The sequence below is a fragment of the Cylas formicarius genome, unplaced genomic scaffold (genome assembly GCF_029955315.1).
Source record: "Cylas formicarius isolate icCylForm1 unplaced genomic scaffold, icCylForm1.1 PGA_scaffold_10__41_contigs__length_53128322, whole genome shotgun sequence".
In the NCBI taxonomy this organism is placed as follows: domain Eukaryota; kingdom Metazoa; phylum Arthropoda; class Insecta; order Coleoptera; family Brentidae; genus Cylas; species Cylas formicarius.
Window position 1 is genome coordinate 50,370,950 of NW_026844214.1, and position 21,185 is coordinate 50,392,134.

Genomic DNA, 21,185 nt, shown 5'->3' on the forward strand with positions numbered 1-21,185 from the left:
AAATAAGAATGATTACTAATAAACTTAGTAGTATACCAAACCAAAGAATATTAAACACAGGTAGGTATAAAATTATTTTCTATTACGGAGCACAATTTTACCTGAATTTAACTTCCGAAACTTTAGGTATTAATCTTGTTGCATTGTATGTTAATGACCACCCTTGGAGAACCCCATTCAAAAGCAATTGGCCACCACTTTCTTAGATCTGTGAACAGACCATACCATCTCGACGAAATTGTTATCGCGCGCCGCTGTTTCCAACCGTCGTCGCGTTCGTCCGGTCGCAGGTATTCCACAAAGTCCCGCCGGGAGAGGCGAAAAGAAATTTAAAAGCCGGAGCCCTTTTTCCAAACAGACCCGAAAAGCCCCGAGTCGGAAGCCAAAAGGCAAGGTGAAAGGAACGCGAGCTCTCTCTTCGTTTTCAATGTCGAAATCTTTTAGGAACGCCGATGATAATAATTCATAAAAGCACGTCGATCGGTGCCGGACCGGTCCGTGCGCGCTTATTTTTCACGTGCCGACTCGCGCGCGCGCGCGCGTGTGTGTGTGTTTATTGTTCGTTTCAAACTTTTGCGGTAAAGATATATATTATTCAAACAATTCCGGTTATTTCGCTGATAATCACGGGACTTTTTTAACCGACCGCCGTCGCTGATTTTATGGTAGAGTTTGCAAAGGACGCGACCGTGACGCGTAGAAAATTTAGTCCGAGATTTTGCGTTTTTTCTTGCTAAAAATCATCGGCGTCGGGGGTGGTGCGTGAGGAGACGGGCGCTGATGATTTCGCGTTGACGGTTTTCGAAAACTCGACATGATAATCCCGACCACGTGTTGTACTTATTGCCGTCAGTTGTCGCATCTTTTCAGGTAATTTTGAAGAGTGTTGTGGGAACAAAATAAGTTTTTTTCAAAATTTCGTATGAGCATTTAAAGAAAAAATATTGTGCCAAATAAAACGATCTGGAAACCCTAGAAAAAAATTTACGCTATTTACGCCCTGTATATTTCGTCATTTTTGTAATCTTAAAATAAAGGTCACTTTCCTAAGAAATTCCTATTCGAATTTTGCATAGTTAGGCATAGTATTTTGATTACCCCATATAAAATTATGGTGCGCCGCTACTGATAGAGGAATTGCAACAAAAATTTAACCACATAAACTACTCAATCAGTTTGACAGATGCGCCTCAGCTTATACAGAGTGTCCCCAGTAGGTGGTGTCGTTTTGGATAATTCAATTAACGAAATTTCAAGATTTTCAAATGGAACGCACCATATTTTTATTCAGATATCAATTCTAAGACAAAAGATAAGGTAAGTTTGTAATTTATCTTATAATTAAATTTTACTTATTTTTTGAGATAATCGGGGTTTAAGATAACACCCTTATTCTTCTTGGCCATATTAGGTATTTTTTAAATAGCAACATGATACTATTTCTTTTAAAGATGTAATACTCCAGATATACGAATAAACCATATTGCTTACAATACAGGGTGCCCATTAATACGTGGAAATTTGGAAAAAAATCCACTCTATACTTATTTAAAGAAACATTCATTGGTTAATTATCTACTTTGATTGAAAATACCTAATAACAAAAGTAAACAATTAAAGTTTATATGCTGACAAAACAAGGTAACAAACTTAACAAAAAACAAAAAAAAACAAAAGTTAACTAAAAAGGGTTCGTTAATTCGGTCCATAAAGTTTAGTTGAAAATGTTCCTCTTAAAACGCTCGTTTCATCTGGCATCAAAACAACAAAGAAATATTCAAAATATTTAAAAATGTAGTTGGCTATGATATCACAATTTTTTTTGACACATTGAGGTATAAACAAACTTTGACATTTCTGGTTGTTTTTGTTGTTTTTCATATTCAAATTCGAATAGGAATTTCTTAAGAAAATGACCTTTCTTTTCACCCAGGATTCGAAAAATGCCTAAATATACAGGGTGTTCCGTTTAAAATAACAAAGTTGATGTCGGAGCGGATACTTTTAGGACGCCCTGTATCAACAAAATTATAATATTTTAAATCTTCAAGAGAATCCAGGAAATCTTTTGTACGAAACTTTTTTTCTATGGATTTCCAGATCGTATAGTGGATCGCTTTATTTGGCACACGGGGTACATGATTAGTAAAAGTAAAACTAATTTTGTGTTATTTTTTACTTGTATTTATTCATAATTTTATGAATGTCAACGTCTGTAACGATGAACATTCAGAGATAATGAAAAATAATTGCCCCATTTTTCAAAAAACTCTTTTGTTTATGTTATTTTCAAAATAATTTTTATGAAATAAAATGTGGTGGTCGCTAAATCGCCCATTATTACGTCAAATAAATAATTTGGTTATTAGAAAAACCGGTAACAAAATTAATCGTGTATCACCAGGAAAATTATGGCGTCCATTTAAAAATGTTTAAAAATCTTAAAATATACGAGGTGGGTCAAAAAGAAGATGGCTATAGCGACTTTCTTTTTTTTTTAAGGAACGCCATTTTATTATCCTGCGTCAAATTTCGAGGATGATTCATGCGGCATAACTTGTGAGCAAAAGAATAAAAAAATATAAATTTCAAAGGAAAGGAAAGTCATTAACAAAAAAATTTATTCTTACTTGAATGACAAGGCAGGGGTGGGCCAGGTATACTTCCCTCTTTCTGATATATTTCTTGAGTGTTGACCATTTGTCGCAATATTGAATAATCATTTTTACTTTGCGTATCATCAAATCAATCATCATCAATCATCAAATCAAATCATGAAATTAAACTTCTTTATAAACGATTGAAGATTCTAGAAACGATGTTTACTTTTTTTAAAATCAGTGGCGTACATCGAAGTCTGCCAAAATATGTTGGTGAAATTTCGTACTACAGCCCTACAGCCATTGATTCACTAAATAGTGTCTCTTGATATAGAGTACATGTGTGAGAAATTTCATGGATCCAAAAATCCCCCCCCCCCTTATTGGTTGGCATTCAATTAGACAACACCCTGTATAATATAATCAATGTCAAGACAAAAATTACCCAAACACTACAAACATGTAAACTTAAGAACAGTTCAAACATTGGTATTTCTGACACAGATTTTTATAATAATATAATATGTTCTAATAATATTTGGAAAGTTCAGATCGAGCAACCGCGAAGGCACAGGGGATGGCGGTTATAGGGTTTCGCCACCTCTTTAAACACTATTTAACCTAAAATTTAATTTTAAAAAATATATATTTTAGGTATTGAAATTTATCCCGCTAGCCGCGAGCTACAATTTTCGTATTTACAGCTTTCGTTTACTGTACAGCGTGCCGGAGATATTTGGAAAAACAGAATAAATAAAATCATAGATCATCAGAAAATGTCGATATTTCCAATTCGGTTTCGGATTTCTTATTATCAGAAACCAATTTAGGCAAGCTTTTGGGATATTACCTCAAAATCTGGTCTGAAATACCAGCTCAAAAATCGATGGTCAGTATTTTATGATTTATATCTCGCTTATTACAAACTGTGATAAATTTAAATCTATACGCTATATACCTTGGTCCTTCCTTTAACCATCTGCTGATAGACCTTCGGGAAGATATTAAAAAAAATAGTAGGTATTTAATTCTAAGCTTCTTAGCTGCTCCGGGAGACAAAATATTGGTATTGCATTTTACAGTAGTCTGTCTTAATCTTCTTCGTCTCGGCTTTTGACGTATCCTCTCCATTTAAAATTCAACGATATTATTACCTATTGTTATTGTTGTGAAAAATGTGTATGAAACTTTAATCAGTAGAGGACTTACTCAACAAGAAGCTTTAAAAGAATAGGTGCCTACTTACAAAAACGTCAATCTCGTAGATAAGAAGGCATATTATTAATAGTGGAGAAGTGAAGAAAATGAAGATAATAGTGACCAGGACCTAATAAGAAGGAAAATATATTGACTTTATCGAAGCGAAGTTGTGTCTACCTTGGATAAAGTGAAAATGAAGCTAGAAGAAGATGAAACCAATGTAAATATAAACCGTGCCATAGAGTTGTTTGGAATATTTGGAATATTTTGAATTCAGTTACAAAAAAGAGCAACTTTTGAAAATACTAAATTCATATGCAATGAAAAAACAGTATGTATGAGATAATTTGGCAGGTTGGGCATACTGTTTTACTCCTTCCTTCATATCATTGCACGTTTATCCCCATAGAGCATTTGGGGAACCGTACTTTAAGTCCCAGTAGTCTAAATTTGATAAATGATGTAATTAATGACATACCAATTGACAGCTGGAAAAATTCAGTACAGCACATTGTAAAAATTGAGGACTCTTTCTATAGAAAACAACATTAATTCTATTATATTTAATTTCAATGACGACTCTGATAATGAGAATTAGATTTAGACATTTAGAATAAAAATGTAATTGGGTATAGATATTGGACTGAGATGGCTTTTACTTGATGAAAATCCATATAACAAAATAAATAAGAACTAAAAGTTCAGATTTTGACGAAATTCACATGACAATTATTTGGACAACACCGTGTGTTTATCAAATGTAATATTTGCAAAGTACCTGCTACTATATATACCAAAAAATGACAATAAAAGCTTAATTAATGTTGTTGTGAGAATTTAAGTTTAATAATGGAGAGGTATTTAAATGTAATTGATCGTTAAGCAATATATTTGTTAATCTCCATGGCTTTCAATAAATTTATTTTTCGACTATATGTGGCTGTATGTAAGATACCAAAATTGTCGTCAAAAATGTGTTTTTCTGTGTTTAAGTGTGTAGAATAATTAGAATCTTGACTATTATAATGCGTTTCTTGAAGGATCTACCTGTTTGTCCAATATAAATTGTAGGACAAGATCCGCATTTCAACCTGTAGACACCTGATTTTTGAGATTTTGGACATTTCGTTTTATTGATTGATAATATTTTCCTACTGTGCTGTTAGTTCTGAAAGCTATTTTTAAACCACATTTTGACAAATGTTTTGTATAGATATTCCTAGCTATAAATTTATTGTATATGTTTAATGTCTAAATAAACAAAAAATATATATTACTACCAAAATCTTTGAGAAAGCGTTCCTAATGTTTTATCCTTTAATACCTATCGGACACGACTTTTATTGCCGTCGGCAGGTAACTTCCATAATTCGGGACAAAAGCCAGCACGTAAAGAATTAGACAGACTTGCACAATTACAATCAGAAAGTGAATGTTCCATATCTAAATGAAATCCAGAGAAGTGAAATTTAATTTTGTCTATTGGACACGGAGACAAAACGAAAACCCAAAAGGAAGTGTGTAACTTGTTCAACGCAAAATATCCCCTTGCCCCGTACAAAATTTACAGTAATAGAAAATTTATGAAAACGGCTTGCCAAAGAAATTATTTTATCGGGTGTTGAAAAAGTCCCTTATTTCTTTCTTGCTATTCGATTTATTTCATATCTTTTGATTTTGAATATCCCCAAAGGAAAAAAATCCAATGGAGTGGTATCTGGAGATCTTGCACTGGTAAAAGAAATACTTTGCTGCAAATGTGCACTTTAATATATCATGTTTGAGTGAGCCGATTTCGCGTTTACAGTTTTTTTGAAGCTAGACCTGATAAACCCCACCACGCATTGCATTTTCTGCCGTCAGTTGGCGCAGCTGGATGAGGGTCCCGTCTTGTAAACATTGTTAGGACGCGTGGCTCAAAAAAGCGTGACGAATAAAACATAATTTTTTTTATGGAACACCCAATTTTTAAATTTTGTTTTGAATTTGTTTTGAAATTGTTCCACTTTTTCATTGATAGTAGTACAGGGTCGTCCAAAGTCGAGGAGCCTCTATGGCTTTAAGCATTTGCAGCTTAGTTAGCCCCAAACTAATATTCATGGGGCTCGATTTCCGAGAGAAGTCAAAAACTGAAAACCGCTTCGTGATATGTCAATGCGTTTTTGAGTTACAGGGTGATTCTCAAAAATGTGCGATTTCCTAACTTTCATTACTTTTTTAATTGTAAGAATAGAGTTTGGGGAAAAAACATTTTTTTAAGTTTTTTAAGCGGGAATCTCTCTATTTTACCGGTTTTGTCTTAGAGCTTTTAGTTCCCGAGATATCACACAAAGGTAGATTTATTTACAAGGTATACCCCCAATTTTTCTAAAAAATCAGTTTTCTAATAAAATTTCCATATACCTATTTTTATTAAATAGATATTTGCAATTTTTGACATTTACCGTAGTAGGCGCTGTGCGCGCCTTAAATGTGTAGATAAAATTTTTTTTTTTTTATACAAAATCAAGTTGGCTACGACGCGAGGGGACACAGCATCTTCGCACTTTAACTTCTAGTTTATAATAATTACCAACCCTAAAATAAAAAGCGGAAATAAAATTATTAAAAATTTTTATTAATTGTTTATGTTGTAACACTTAAAATCTACATCTAACAATTTTCTTTAATTCTAAAACAAATACTCAAATTGACTGCCGTTTTCTTGTAAACATATCCTACATATTCTCTTGACGCTATTTTCTGCATTAAGAAGTTTTACCGCACGAAACAGAAACTTTGTGTTATACCTCGTGAAAATCGGTAAAGCAGGTAGATTGGCCCTTAAAAAACCTCCAAAAAATGTTTTTTTAAAAATCCCTATCTTTACAAATAAAGAGTTATACAGGGTTTTTAGAAACGCCCATTTTTAAGGATCACCCTGTAGCTCAGAAACGCTTTGACGTATTATGAAGCGGTTTTTAGTTTTTGGATAACTATACTGCAAACGCTTAAAGCCATAGCCCAAACCCAATACTTTTTGCGATATTTATTTATTTATTTTTTAATTGTGATCATTTTAAATTGGGAAATCTGGATTTTCGGGCGCACTACCCCTACAATTGTTATTTAAAACATTTTGATCGAACTAGACAATCTCTTCAGTGTTTAATGGAACGGTTTGATGCCAGTGGTAGTATAGAATATGAAAAACGGAAAATGGTAAACTGGGATCCTACCAATGCGGAAAAACAAAGTTTTAGTAACAGATTAGAGTACTTAAATTCTATTTAATTAAATAAACCATTCTACGCAAGAAGTGCATGCTGCTCGCAAAGGAAGATAACTCCGCCTATTCGACATTTATTTATTTGCAACTAATCAGATAGAATTGTTTTACTGCAAGTTAAAGGCATAACTTTATTCCATTCGGGCCATTTCCATAGTAGTTTTAAGGTTAAGGTTAAACCTTTAGAATGAGTTTCAGGCGAAAGTAAGCCTTAGTAAACTTGCGTCCAGGGTTAAAAAAAGGCTATAGAATGGATAAAATTTAGGTAGTGGTGCCTAAATTAAACGTCAATTTATCATGAAGGTTGCCAATATAAATCGAATTAAATTATCGTTATTTTTTTTTATTAAATTTTAAAACACATTTCAGCTTGGTTAGTTTCCGTTTCTTTCGGTTCTGCTATTTTTTTCAGTGAATGGCACTTTTGCACCACAATTATTGTGTTCTTCAATATGAAGTTATTTTAATACAGATGTGCTTTTTTAAGTTTTACGATGGACCATTTTTACCTACATTCAATGTCAACTTTATTTAATTTTGCTCTTATTCCTAGAAAAGAGCTGAAAGGCTTACTAAAAATAAAAAATGGGTGTTACTTTTTCTGAAAAATAAGGCGAAATTTCTGAAAATGTCAGATTTTCGAGAACTTCTAAGACCGCGATTTTAAACAAAGTGTAAACTTCTGCACATCCACTAGTTTGTTGTGGCTGCTGTTGATCCATACGGACGCGCAGTACTCTGCTACAGGGTAGACGAGGCTGAGGGCTGAAGTTCTCAGGGTGTCTGCAGCAGCACCCCATGTAGTTACTGCAAGTTTGTGTAGGATATTATTTCTCGTTTTCAGTTTTGCAGCCGTGTTGGTGAGGTGTTTTTTGTATGTTAGAGTCCGATCCAAGGTGACACCAAGAAATTTAGGGGTTGAATTATGGTGGAGGAGTGCACCGTCGAAATATATACTGAGCCCTACGTTGGCCATTTTGTTGTTAAGGTGGAAGCAGCAAGACTCAGTTTTGCTCATACTAGGTTTCAATCTCCATTCTCGAAAATAGACTGCCAGTCTGGACAGATCATTTGTTAAAATATCTTCTGTTGCGGTAATGTGCTTGTGTTGAACGGCAATCGCAAGGTCATCCGCATATCCGAATTTCTTGGACGTGGTGTGAGGCAGATCCGCAATATACAGGTTAAATAGTAGAGGGGCCAGCACAGATCCCTGGGGCAACCCGTTGTTGAGTGTTCTTTTTGTGCTGTATTGATCGTCCTTGTTAACGACAAACTGTCTGTTAGCGAGCATATTATTAATAAGGCTGGTCGTCCTGCTGCATCGAGTGGCAGTTAGCAGTTTCATAAGCACCCCCTCCCTCCACACAGTGTCGTAGGCTGCTGTAAGGTCCACGAAGACCACTGAAGTTTTCAATCCCTCTTGGAATTACTTCTCGATGTAATTGGTAAGGGCAAGGACTTGGTCACAGCAGCTGCGACCCGGGCGGAAGCCAGCTTGCTCGTCTGGGACGTTATTCAGAACTGTCTGCCTTATTCTGTTATATAAAAGTCGTTCCAGCATCTTGTACGTCGCACTAAGTAGCGCGATGGGGCGGTAACTACTTGGAAGATGATCTGGTTTCCCCGGTTTTAGGAGTGCAATAATTTTTGTTATTATGAACTCGGGAGGGAGAGTTCCCGGTTGCAAGATACTGCTGAAAAATCTTTCTAGCCATTTTCTGGCATTTGGGCCGGTATTGACAAGGAACTCATTGTGCATTCTCTGTCTTTAGACTTCCGATAGTATCGTATATTTCACCCATAGTGAACTGAGCAGGAGGCGGGTTGGCAGAGACAGTCTTCCTCAGGATTGTGTATTCGCGTTTTACGCGGAGAGAGTGTTCCTTAACTGATGGACCTCTGGATGTGTGGACTATGTGTTAGGCGATTTTGTTGAGCGAGATTGTTTCCTTGGGTTTAGCGATGCTGGTGCTGCCACCAAGTTTCCTTAAGAGGGACCAGGCCTTGCGGCTGGAATGTTTAAAGTCCATCTCCTCCACGGTCTCCCGCCATTTCTGTGATCTTCCATTGTTTAGGCTCTCGATTAGTTCGTCGGCTAATTCCGTGTCGCCAGATTCCATAAATTCCTTGTATAGTCTATCGCTTTCCTCCGTCCACCTCGGAATGTGTATATAAATAAATAAAACCACTGAAATGGATCGGTAGAGGTGGATTCATTGGATCACGTGACTTGACACCACATGATTTCTTTTTGTGAATATATTTTTAAAATCTTGTTTATGTGAATCCCCTTATAACACCAGAAGGTATGGAAAATAGAATTCGATACGCCTGCAGAAAATAGCACTGTTGATGCTAAGGAACGTCCAAGAAAATATACGAAAAATCTAAACATGCGTACTAAAGTAAAAGAACATTTATTAATAATAATTAAAAATGAAATAAGCAAAATTTGAAGTAACAGATATTTAATACTATTTACTTTTCCTGTGAATTTAAAATATTTAAAATAGCGGCTCCAACAAAGTTCGTTCTCGCGTTCATTTTTAATCTTAACAGAGCCCCATTGACAAGAGTTTTGGCATGGTCAACTAATATTATAGCAATAGTCTTTGACAGAAAGAAGGGTTAATATTGGAGAGAATTAAAAATAGGTTTTTGTAAAAACATATTTAAAAAATCTGATTTTTTGATACGAATCTCGCGCTACTTTTGATGCAAACGTTTTTTCGATTCTGTTTACGGTTTTTTAGATTTTTGGAAAAAAATTTTAATATGTATGATGTAAATATATTGGTTTATTTTGAACACCCTGTAGCATGTAATTCAAATTCCTTTGCATATATATTTTACGTCATCTTCCAATATTGAAATTTTTTTGCAACTATGAAAACTAATATTTATTAAAAAATGAAAATACAGGAAAAACTATTATATATAGGTATGTATTATTGATAATAAAAAAGGTAAAGAATTTGAACACGAATTCAAAACATAATTTAAAAATGTCGAGCCATCCTGTATACTTGAAAATAATTTCAAATTGTGCAGCCTTTTAGAATTCAATCAGGAGCACTAGAAAAATATGTGACGAAATGCTAAGATTTATGAGTAACGATGAGTAACGTGCCATAAAAAGTACGGGAAAAATGTTAAGTGATTTTTTTAAAGGAATGTTTTTGTGCTATGGCCCAGAGAAGAAGGATATGCCCACGTGGGTCAATTACAACTAGAGTCACTGTATTTTCATTTTGAAAAAATTTTTCTCAAAAATAGAACATGCACTAGCACTAGTTCTTGCTAAAAACAACTATTTTACGTGCTAGTTACATATTTTTCTGCCGATAGTTAAAGTTGATTTTGTTATTACTTCGACAAGCCCATTTATCGTTTAATTTAATCCTTTTTTAATATGAAATACTACTTGTCGCGTTACCAAATCATTGGACTTGAGTCAGACATTTTGTACGAATATTTGGGTATTTTTTCGAATATTTTTAAACATACTATACTATTTCTGAAAATCATACCCAAATAAATATAGATAATATGTATTTTAGAAGTTTAGCACCTTGCATTTTAACAATTAGGTACGTATACATAGAATTTAAAAAGGGTCACGAAGAAAATAGAAAAATGCATTTTTTTAAAGGATTTAGAATTTTAACGTTACTTCAGTTTTTGTTTTTTTTTCCTGATATTTAGAACGATTTCAAGATAACTTAGTACGTGCTTCTGTATTTTAAAATTTCTTGATGACATTTAACAAAAACGAAGAAAAAGCAACAATTAATAAAAATCGTTCATTGCGTAATTTAACGGTTAATAGTTTTTTTAAAATTTTAAAAATTAAGGAAACGTTAAACGAGTTTGCTAGAAGAAGTTACAGTTCGCTGGTAGTTTTCTTTTTTTCTATTCAGTGTTTTCAATAGCTTAGAAGCAAACTGTATTCCCGACTTCCGTTTCGTTAAAAAATCGCACGCGAAGCTTCAAACTACAAAAGGAATATATAAAAATTTTCTATACTGCACAAACAAAAGGAAACACTCACTTTTTTTGTCGAAAATATATTTTTTTTATGTGTGACGTCCTGTTTCTGGAAAACCGTAAACTACGACAAGCACTTAAATAAACTTCTTTTTCTTAAAATCTTAAAATTTTTAAACAAAAACTTAAAACCGCACTGCTTGTTCGCTACGCATATTTACTGTTAATTGGTTGCCGTACATTCTGCCAACATTACCATTAAATCACCATTAGGTTAATTTTTAAAAATCCTTGGACACTAGGCGATCGAAAACGACATTATAATGGAACAATTTCACATCCAAAACGAACGTCGACACGGATTTACATTCTTTACGCGTTCGACGCGGACGTACGTCAGGTTTCGTTGACAGTTGTATTTGAAACGCCGCCCTTGATCGTCAATAATAATCAGTCAAATTTGTCACTCATTAACTTTTAATTCGCTGCCAGTGTATAGACGCGTAATACGAATTCTGTCGCTTCTAAAATTAGACGGTACGGATTGATTTTCCTTTCTAACGCAGTAACGATTCTAAACAAATGAGTTTTCAGTTTGTGTTAACAATGAAAATGTGCCGCCTAGGCCGTTAGAACGCGGATATGACCGGCCTCCTAGATCTATCTTCTCGATTTTTCCGTGTACGTTACGTATTAGCATAATAATTGTCGGTAGGATAATATTAAACGCGTGTTTCTCACGCCCAGATGTATTAAATTACTAATATTTCCCTAGAATTTAAATAACATTTGCGTGAGTAATATTAAGTAGGATTGTATGTATGTATGTATTTGTCGTCGAGCCGACTGAGACTATAGAATGATAGAAGGCACATGTGACCTAATTCTTAACTTTTGCGGAGTTTCTTTTATTTTTGCCAGTAAAGCTATTTTGAGAGAAAGGAAAAAAGTTGGTGGTCGTCATTTTCACCTTTTCCTCTAGTGTTAAGTTTGTAAAAACAAGTTTATGTGTCGTAAAGGGTCCGAAAGATAAATACTCAAAATAAGAAATATTAAACATAATTGCGATTACTTTACAAATGTCGACAAATCTGATTAAAATCCTGAGGTTTTACATTTTTATTCTCCTAATAACTTTACTTTAGGTTAAGGTTACGTAGGAGGGTTATTGGTACTGACAAAATTAGTCTTGAAATGCTGCTCCGTTGTTGTCCTACAATTAATATTAATAATAATAATAATAATAATAATAATAATAATGATAATAATAATAATAACAATAATAATAATAATAATAATAATAATAATAAAAATAATAATAATAACCCAATCTGATCCACATCGAAGCGAGTATATCTGTAGTGCAATCTCAACTGCTGAGTATGAAAAAAGATACCAAGATACTGCGACAGAAAGTGAGGGACAAGCAAAGTCTAATATAATAAAAAAGAAAAAAGGATGGCCCTCTGATAAAGCTAGGAAACCTCATCCCTAGTCCATAAATTCTTACCAAATATTAAAATTTGTGATATTTTAATGAATCTTTACTAGATAAAGATATTAGTTTGTAACAACAAAATAAAATTAAAAAAAAAACGCAGTGTTCAGCACTACTGCATTACTGCGAGCTCAAGATGTTGTTGCAGAAGACCCATTTTCGAGCAGATCATATCTATCAGCACCGCGCGAGCCGAGGCGTAGCGATATTAATTGAGGACAATATTGGATATCGTGTATTGCCTATTCAATCTCACCTTCAAGTGGTAGCTGTAGAATTAACTTTACCCAATAAAATAACAATTTGTAATCTTTACCTGCCTAACGGCAACTGGAATATCAATGACCTAGAAAATGTCATTACGCAATTACCCAGTCACTTTATAATAACTGGTGATTTTAAATGCCCATAACACCCTTTGGGGCTCCTCCAGGACGAATGTCGTACTATTGGCTATAAAGAGACGATGTCGTACTTTTAAACACCGGATCACATACTTATATTAATATGAGGTCAAACTCCTTCTCAGCTATAGATCTTACTATCGCATCGTCCACGTTAGTACCATCGCTTTCTTGGCGTGTTGAGGAAGATGCACACAATAGTGACCATTTTTCAATAATCGTGGCTATTGATATCCCTCCAGTAGGCAAATTGAAATTGGTGTACGGAAAAGGCTGATTGGAACAACTACCGGCCGGGACTGGTCATTCCCCAGTTCTCTGATGTTGGAACACCAACCGATGCCCTACTGGCAGCAGCTAGAACATCCATACCCAGAACAGAACATATTCTGATGAACCGTTCCGTTCCTTGGTAAAACCAACAAGAAGTACAAGCAATCTCTAATAAAAAAGCAGCTTTAAATATATAAAAAAAATTATACTGTTTAAAAAAGTTAGAGCTCTTTCACGGAAAGTTATCCTTAACAGTAAACGGACCAGCTGGAACATTTTCACCTGCACTATAACATCCGATGTCGAAGCAAGTGAAGTTTGAGGAAAGATTCACGCAATGGTTGGAAAAAACAGAAGAAACTTGGTAACCTACCTACGCAATAGCGAAGGCCATATGATAGGAAATCTCTACGATGTCATTGAAAAGCTTTCAGATCACTATGAGCGAGTTAGTAGTTCTGCTAGTAATGAGGACAATTTCAGACAAACGTTCTCTGCTGAATATGACCTAGATTTCAGTACCTCAGACAGTCTGCAATACAATCTTCCTTTCACTATGTCAGAGCTTAACGCTGTTATTGATTAAGTCTCAAACATTATAATTAAAAATCTCTCACAAGAAATGAAATATCTTCTTACTGTATATAATAACGTAGTACCAATTCTAAAACAAGGTAAAGATCCATTGTTTACGACTAGCTACCGTCCCATAAGTCCAACTTGTTGCTTGGGAAAAATCTTAGAGAAGATGGTTAGCAACAGGTTACAATGGCATCTAGAAAAGCAAAATCTGTTTGCAACTTATCGAGCAGGATATCGCAATGGCAAATCAACAGACCACTTAGTATTGATGGAAACCGCCATTCAGGATGCTTTCAGGCGACAAGAACATCTAGTAGCAGTCTTTTTGACATTAATAAGGCATAAGACATAACCTGGAGGCAAGGTATCCTGAATAACTTACACAAATATGGTTTAAAAGGAAGAATTCCGCTTGTTCTTAATTGCAATGAACAAAATAGCAAAACACCTAGATGTAACTGTACACAAATATCTATATGTAGATGACTTACTGGAAACTGGTAAATAAATAGGTGGCATAATACATTACAGTAACATTACAAGCAGCAGCAAACAAAGTAGTGGGGAACGGAGAAAATATTGGTTTTAGTTTTTCCATGAATGAATGAATCATTAGTTGTAAAAAAGAAGTTAAATTTTTAGATCTTACGTTTGACTGAGCCCTTAACTGGAGACACTGGATTTCATCGATTTTCGAAAGCAACAAGTTATATACACTATAGTAAGTTTTAGGTTCTAACATTGTAGGAAAATTAATTTGTTTTATAACAATTTTGAATTCAGTGATATGTAGGTACCATATTACCTGGGTAGAAGGATTCTTGAAATATTTTTTTAGGGGTTCTTTGAATCTAAGTTTGCTGTCTAAGATATTTTCCAGATTCTTGGAACAATCTTTAAAATTTAATTTTGAATTGCTGAACACTCTATTAAATTTGTTCTTCAAGAAGTTAACATTCTTGTCATTCCCAAATACCCTAACACATTGGATTAAGTTTTAAGTTGGGGTCTTGAGACATCTGATTTAAAGCTTGAAGGTCGTCATTAGTGTGTGTTTCATATTCTTTATAATTGTCAGTGCCGAAGCTACAATAAATTCGCAAATTATCAGAAGTATAAATAAGGAAAAGCAGTAGGCCTAAAATTGATCCCTGAGGGACACCGGATTTCTACCTCCTACTAGTATTTATCATTTAAAAAAATTGATTGAAATCTAAAAGTTAAGTATCATTTGAGAAAATGAGGAGATTCTACATTGAATTATTGAATTAATATTATTAAGAATTTGGTTTTCCGTGGATATATCAGTTATTTTAAACGAGAAATTTACCTTGTTTTTATAAAAATCATTATAATAGTTTATTTTTGCTGGACAGTCTGACTTATTTTATAGATATGTAGAACAAAATTACTAATTTCATTAGGTCCTGATAAATGTTATTAATTAATTGTTTAGAGCAGACTAAGTTTGTTTGCAATTGTTTTTAAATGGACCAATATATTGCTTCTTTTCTTTTCTTATTGATGCTAATTTAATTATTACGTATTAACGTATTATGTATTATACACATTTAGTAAATTTTTGTATTGAAACTTCTTCTGAGTGTTCACCAGGGGAATTGAAGGATCTTCGTCCCATTAGTATCTTGCCCACATTATCTAAAGTTTTCGAGCATGTATCTAATAATCAACTGAAACCACATTTAGATGACACTGAGGTTTGGCCTGCAATGCAGTCTATTATTTATATTATTATTATTATTATGATTACTATTTTGGGTTACCTTCGTTTGCACAAGAACGCCTTATCACTTATTGAAAACTATAACTTGCGTTGTTCCCCAGGGTTCTATTCTCGGGCCTGTACTCTTCTTCTTATATATGTAAGTAAACTAACTGAACTACCATCAGTTACTGATCGGTTCCTTGGAATAGTTAGCTGTTGGATTTTATCAAGGTTCAGTTTTAGACCTTTATTATCAATCCAGGTATTTGCCAATTTTTCTAATTGCGTATTTGCTTTTAAATCGTTTTTTTCTCAGAGGTTAAGTCTGTTGCGTCATCGCAATACATACATAGTCAAATGAGGAGATGAATAAGTTAATATCATTAATCTAGATAACAAATAGCAAAGGACCCACAACTGAACCCTGAAGGACCCCAAATTCTATGTGTTTGAGGATTGAAACCTCACCCTAATAAGAGACACACTGTTTTCGATATCTTAAGTAAGATTCAATGAGCTTCCCTATTTCTCTATTTAGCCCAAAATATTTTGTCAATTTCGTTTTTTCTTTTAGTTTTTATGTAAATATTTCGAAAATAGTGTGTTTTCCTAAAATTTATACAATTATTTTATGTTGAGCATTAAAAAACCCTCAAGTTGTTTTGTTACAATAGGATAAATAAAAGTAATGGTATGAAACTGAAATCTGAAATTTTAATTTTTATTTCATTTTTTATTTAAGCCAGTAACATTGGTTTTTCAACATTGTGAAATGAAATTTCTGAGGACATTAAAAAATGTATCACTAGTTGAATTGCTTTACAAATAAAATTCACATCATCTAAGATGAGATGATGATGTGAAACTAATTTTTAAACTTTTTTATATAGATAACCTGTTGTTTAAACAAGCCAAGTGTTCAAAAAAAAGTCCTAACGAATTGCAACTAATAAATAAAGAAAATGTGCGTTTTTTAATTCTCCACAAGAAATTATTTTATGAAAGAAGTCGCCATAAATGTAGGTCCAGATACGGAGTGATTTTTTTTTAAACTAATACAAGTACCTTCTCACGGATTTGTTAAAAAACAAAATAAAATAGCTTTTATTTTTTATCTCGTAAACGAAGCCAGATATGAAAAAAATTCAAGACATGAAAAACTGGTAGTTTTAATCGCTCTCATGGATGTATCGAAATTAAATTGAAGTCAGTGGCGTACATTTTTATTTAGTTATGGCCAAATCAGACTCTTATCACGGGACACAGCGCTGCCAAATGTCAACAAAATTAGTCAGGAGAATTTGATAAATTGGCTCCTATTTTTTAAACACCCTGTATATAAACCACTTTCATCATTCTCATCATCTACTGTCGAAACGTCGAAGTTAAATTATTATTCAATCATACATTTGTATTTTCAGTTTCATTTCCAAATTCCGCGGTACCGACATAATGGCGCGGTTGCTTATTTCTTTAACGAAAAGAATTCCAAATATTTTTCCCCAGAAATTTATTAAGCTATTATTAAATGCCACATTAGCTTGATTAGCTAAGGTTATCATTCGGCTATCTAATAAAAATTTCAACCAATACGAACCGCAGATTAAATTGCTTCATTTTAAAAATTAAGAGATTTTAAAGAAACTTCTTGTGTGAAATCCAACATGATTTCAATCAGTTTTGGTTAGTTTGGTTAAACGCGAGGGGCTAATCTCAAACAATATTGGGCTGACGTCACCATTGTGTTAACCAATGAAAATGCGCGCTGATAATTCAATTCGGCGCAGACGCAAAAGTTTCGTGTGTTACTTTTGAATATAATTTCATATTTTATTGAACCGTAAACACTAAACAGGGAGTTCTAAAATGTAGATACGGGCTTTGAGTGTTCAAAATTCAGATCAATAATTTTATTTACTGTTGTAACGGTCACGGACACTGGATGTGACGCGGACTTTTTTGACAAATGTCAATCGTCAATCGTTAAACCGCCGTCCACGTAAGTCCTTTTTCAAACATCCAAACAAATAATAGTCGCTGGGGGCCATATCTGGACTATAGGGAGGATAATCTATCTGTTGGAACCCACACTCTAAAATGTCAGCTTGTGCAACACCAGCAGTATGGAGAGGTGCATTATCGTGCAAAAGACGCACGCCTCTAGTCAGTTTTGCGCGACGTTTTACACGTTTTCAGTTTCGCAATTTATGTAATAATGTTGCTTAATATTTACCATTGACAGTGGTATTAGTTCTTTAAAATCTATTAAAAGAATTCCTTCACAATCCCAAAAGATCGTGACCATCACCTTTTTTGTTGACTGGTAGACCCTGACGACGCCACTCCATTGATTCTTTGTTCGATAGAGGGTCATAATAGAGAACCATAGTTTCATCTCCCGTCACAATAGTTTCTATCACAGGCTTCGGTTCCGACCCACAGAGTTCCAGAAAAGACCGCGCACACTCGCCACGGCGTTGTTTTTGAATAGCCGAAAGGTTTTTAGGAACCCATCTTGCACTAACCTTGTGCATACCTAAATGATCATGCAGGATTCGACGAACACTTGTATCAGAAAGCTTAGTAATTTCTGAGATTTCCTTGACCTTTAAACGTCGATCACTCAATACCACTCCTTCCACAATCGCAATAATATCTTCCGTTATGACCTTCACTGGTCGACCAGTTCTTGAATCATCTTCAAGGGACTCCTGCCCCATTCGAAAACGTTTTGCCCATTCTATCACTACAGAATACGAAGGAGAACTTTGACCGTACACACCATCCAGCCTTTTTTTAATAATTTTAGGTGCTAACCCTTCTTTTGTCAAAAACTTTATGACTGCTCTATACTCAATTTGGGTTATGTGCGACATTTTTTCGGACACGGCTTGTTTAAAATGCTGTCAATAAAAAACTATTTGACGCAAAACTTCAATTTTTTTTCGCAGCCTACTAAGATACATATTTTGGCGCTAACCTCGTAATAAAACAAACAAGACCCAAATAACCAAATTGAGCAGAACATTTTTTATTTTTTAGAACAGAAAATAGATTCCAATATATTTGTCAGAAGATTAAATAAATTATCTATGGCAAATATTAAAGACAAACTCAAGTTACAAAGACTCATAGACTCTTGGAATACTTGACCTACTTGAATAAGAAAATAAAGTAAGAAGCTATTTTAATAAAAATAATACCATATACGTTAGTCTCATCGTTTGTCGTAGTCCTGTTTGTATATTTTATTAAAACAAACGAAGTTTGTATTACAGATTTATTTGGAAATTTATCGTAACAACTTTGCAGGTAGGCGTGTAACATTATTTTAAATATGTTATCAATATTGTAATGTATTGTAAAATGTAACATTAAATCAATTTTTTTCAAAATAATTATAACGTTATGATAAAAGTGAAGGTCTTGCTCTAAATTCAAGCAACTTTAGTTGAAAAAATACTGTGATTCACTCGACGTCATCCAGTTCATTCATTGATGCTTATAACATGTCTTAAACGAACCAAATACTGTAACATCGAGGCTGCAGTGTGGGGGAAAGAAAAAAATATTAGGTAACTAGCAAATAGGATTCTATTTATAGTTATATGAGTCAGGTGGTTATCTGGTATTATATGACTCTAGAAAACAATCAAACAATGTTAGCTATCCGAATTGATTGGCAAGGCGTAAAGCACCAGGGTGAAGCCATTTTGAAGTATATAATCCTTGAAATGGACCCGCGGAAATGTAAAAACCGGAGGAATTCTACTTCCAGCTGCATTGGTAAAATGCATATTTGAAAAGAGTTACCAGTAGTAATGAGCAAGAAATAACTTATGACTATAACATAAAATGTTCGCTAACAAGTTATTACAAATATATTATGGCCTTTTCCAAAGTATTGTTGTGTATGCAGTCTTAGGTTGGGAAGGTTTCTACAGTTCATCCTTCGACCCGTTGAATCGGCTTCAGAAACATATTCCTAAAATTATCGGGGCAAAGGAACAAGATGCAGACCATTGAGTATCAAACAAGCGTTTGTAATGTAAAAAAATGAAAGTATTATTTTATCGCTACACCAATTGACTATTGAACAAGGAAGCTATGTGTATTATGCCGTAAAATGTTTTAATGAATTACCTAATGAACTCAAAAATCTCAATGTTGGCCAAAGACTACCTAAAAGAAGTTTAAGAAAACATTAGCTACAATCGAATAAATAAAACGTTAAAATAATTAATAATAATAATAATAATTGTGTATAAGTGCCGAGGTGAAACTCACAAGCAATAATAAACAGTAGTAGGTTATATTAAGTAGTTATAAGTTATATATAAATTTTGTCAATAAATATTATTATTATTATTGATATTGTTATTATTATTATTATCATTAATATTATCATTATTATTGTTATTATTATTATTATTGTTATTGTTATTTGCTCTTGATTCTGAGTATTATGAGTTGCGATTTCCAATTTGAGGACTTATGTACAAACCGACCTTGCGGTAATTTTTTGCCTCTTTTAACAAGTCTGGCCAGACCAGATATGAATTACTTATGCTGTATGACTTTGCTATTGTTGAATTTTTTCAGCATTGACACGGACTCTTGTTTTATGTGGCACATTTTGTCTTAAAAAAAAACAGTGGTTAATATACAGAGTGTTTCCTAAGTAATTTACGCCAGCAGCCAGTAGGTATGCAGATATCTACCTACTTAATGCACACAAAAACAATAACTCTCAAAAAAAGCACATTAGCACGAAAGCAACGTCCTTTACTTACCTTTGTGTCCCTTCAAAACTTCGCAAATGCTTCCATAAATCTAACCTTAAAATGGGAAAAAGTTAAAATTTTCTTTCAGTTGATTCCTCTTTGTTGTAGCAAAAACGTATCACAAATTTAAGACAGATAAATAACAAAATAATCTTAATTTTATGCACCAGTCGCTTGATTCTGAAAATAAATCGAGAGATTCGCGCGTTTCGCTCCTATGTATGTAATAGTTTTAAATTCTTCGTGTTCTGTATTACGTTTCGGATAAACACAGTTTACTGTTGTCCGGAGTTGTTTTTTATTTATAATTTTATCGATAATGGACGGATTCTAGCCATTCAGTGCAATTTGTTCAGTGCAATTTGTTTAATGATATTGAGTTCTTTGTTGTAATTTTCAGTTGAGAGGGGCGTATTAAGAAGTCTTGTGTGAACAAGGGTGACTTGAGCTATTATGTATGACTTTAAGTCTAAAAATTAATAGAGTTATCCTGTTCAATCTCGATAGTGAATTTTATATGATTGTGTAATAAGTTAATGTAATTTAAAAAATAATTCAATTGTCTGTCCGTTCCAACAAAGCAAGCAAAGACATCATCCACGTATCTATACCACCATGGAAAACTTTTACTTAAATATATAAATATATATATATATATATATATATATATATATATATATATATATATATATATATATATATATATATATATATATATATATATATATATATATATATATATATATATATATATATATAAATTTCGTGAATATCTGAACTTTTAGTTCTTATTTATTTTGATAAATGTATTTTCATCAGGTAAAAGCCACCGCAGTTCATTTTCGAAAATATTATTGATA

At 33.5% G+C, this 21,185-nt stretch overlaps 1 protein-coding gene across 2 annotated transcripts in view; it reads left to right on the plus strand.

Moving 5' to 3' along the window:
* Positions 1–599: 599 nt before the first annotated feature.
* Positions 600–21,185, plus strand: part of LOC132698979 (uncharacterized) — a 69,105-nt gene continuing 48,519 nt past the window's right edge. The window contains exon 1 of one of the 2 annotated variants that reach the window (XM_060665338.1): positions 600–870. In XM_060665338.1, the coding sequence (XP_060521321.1) occupies positions 815–870 (56 nt within the window). In that variant the 5' untranslated portion in view covers positions 600–814. The remainder of the gene's footprint in view (positions 871–21,185) is intronic. The other variant, XM_060665356.1, reaches the window with a different exon arrangement.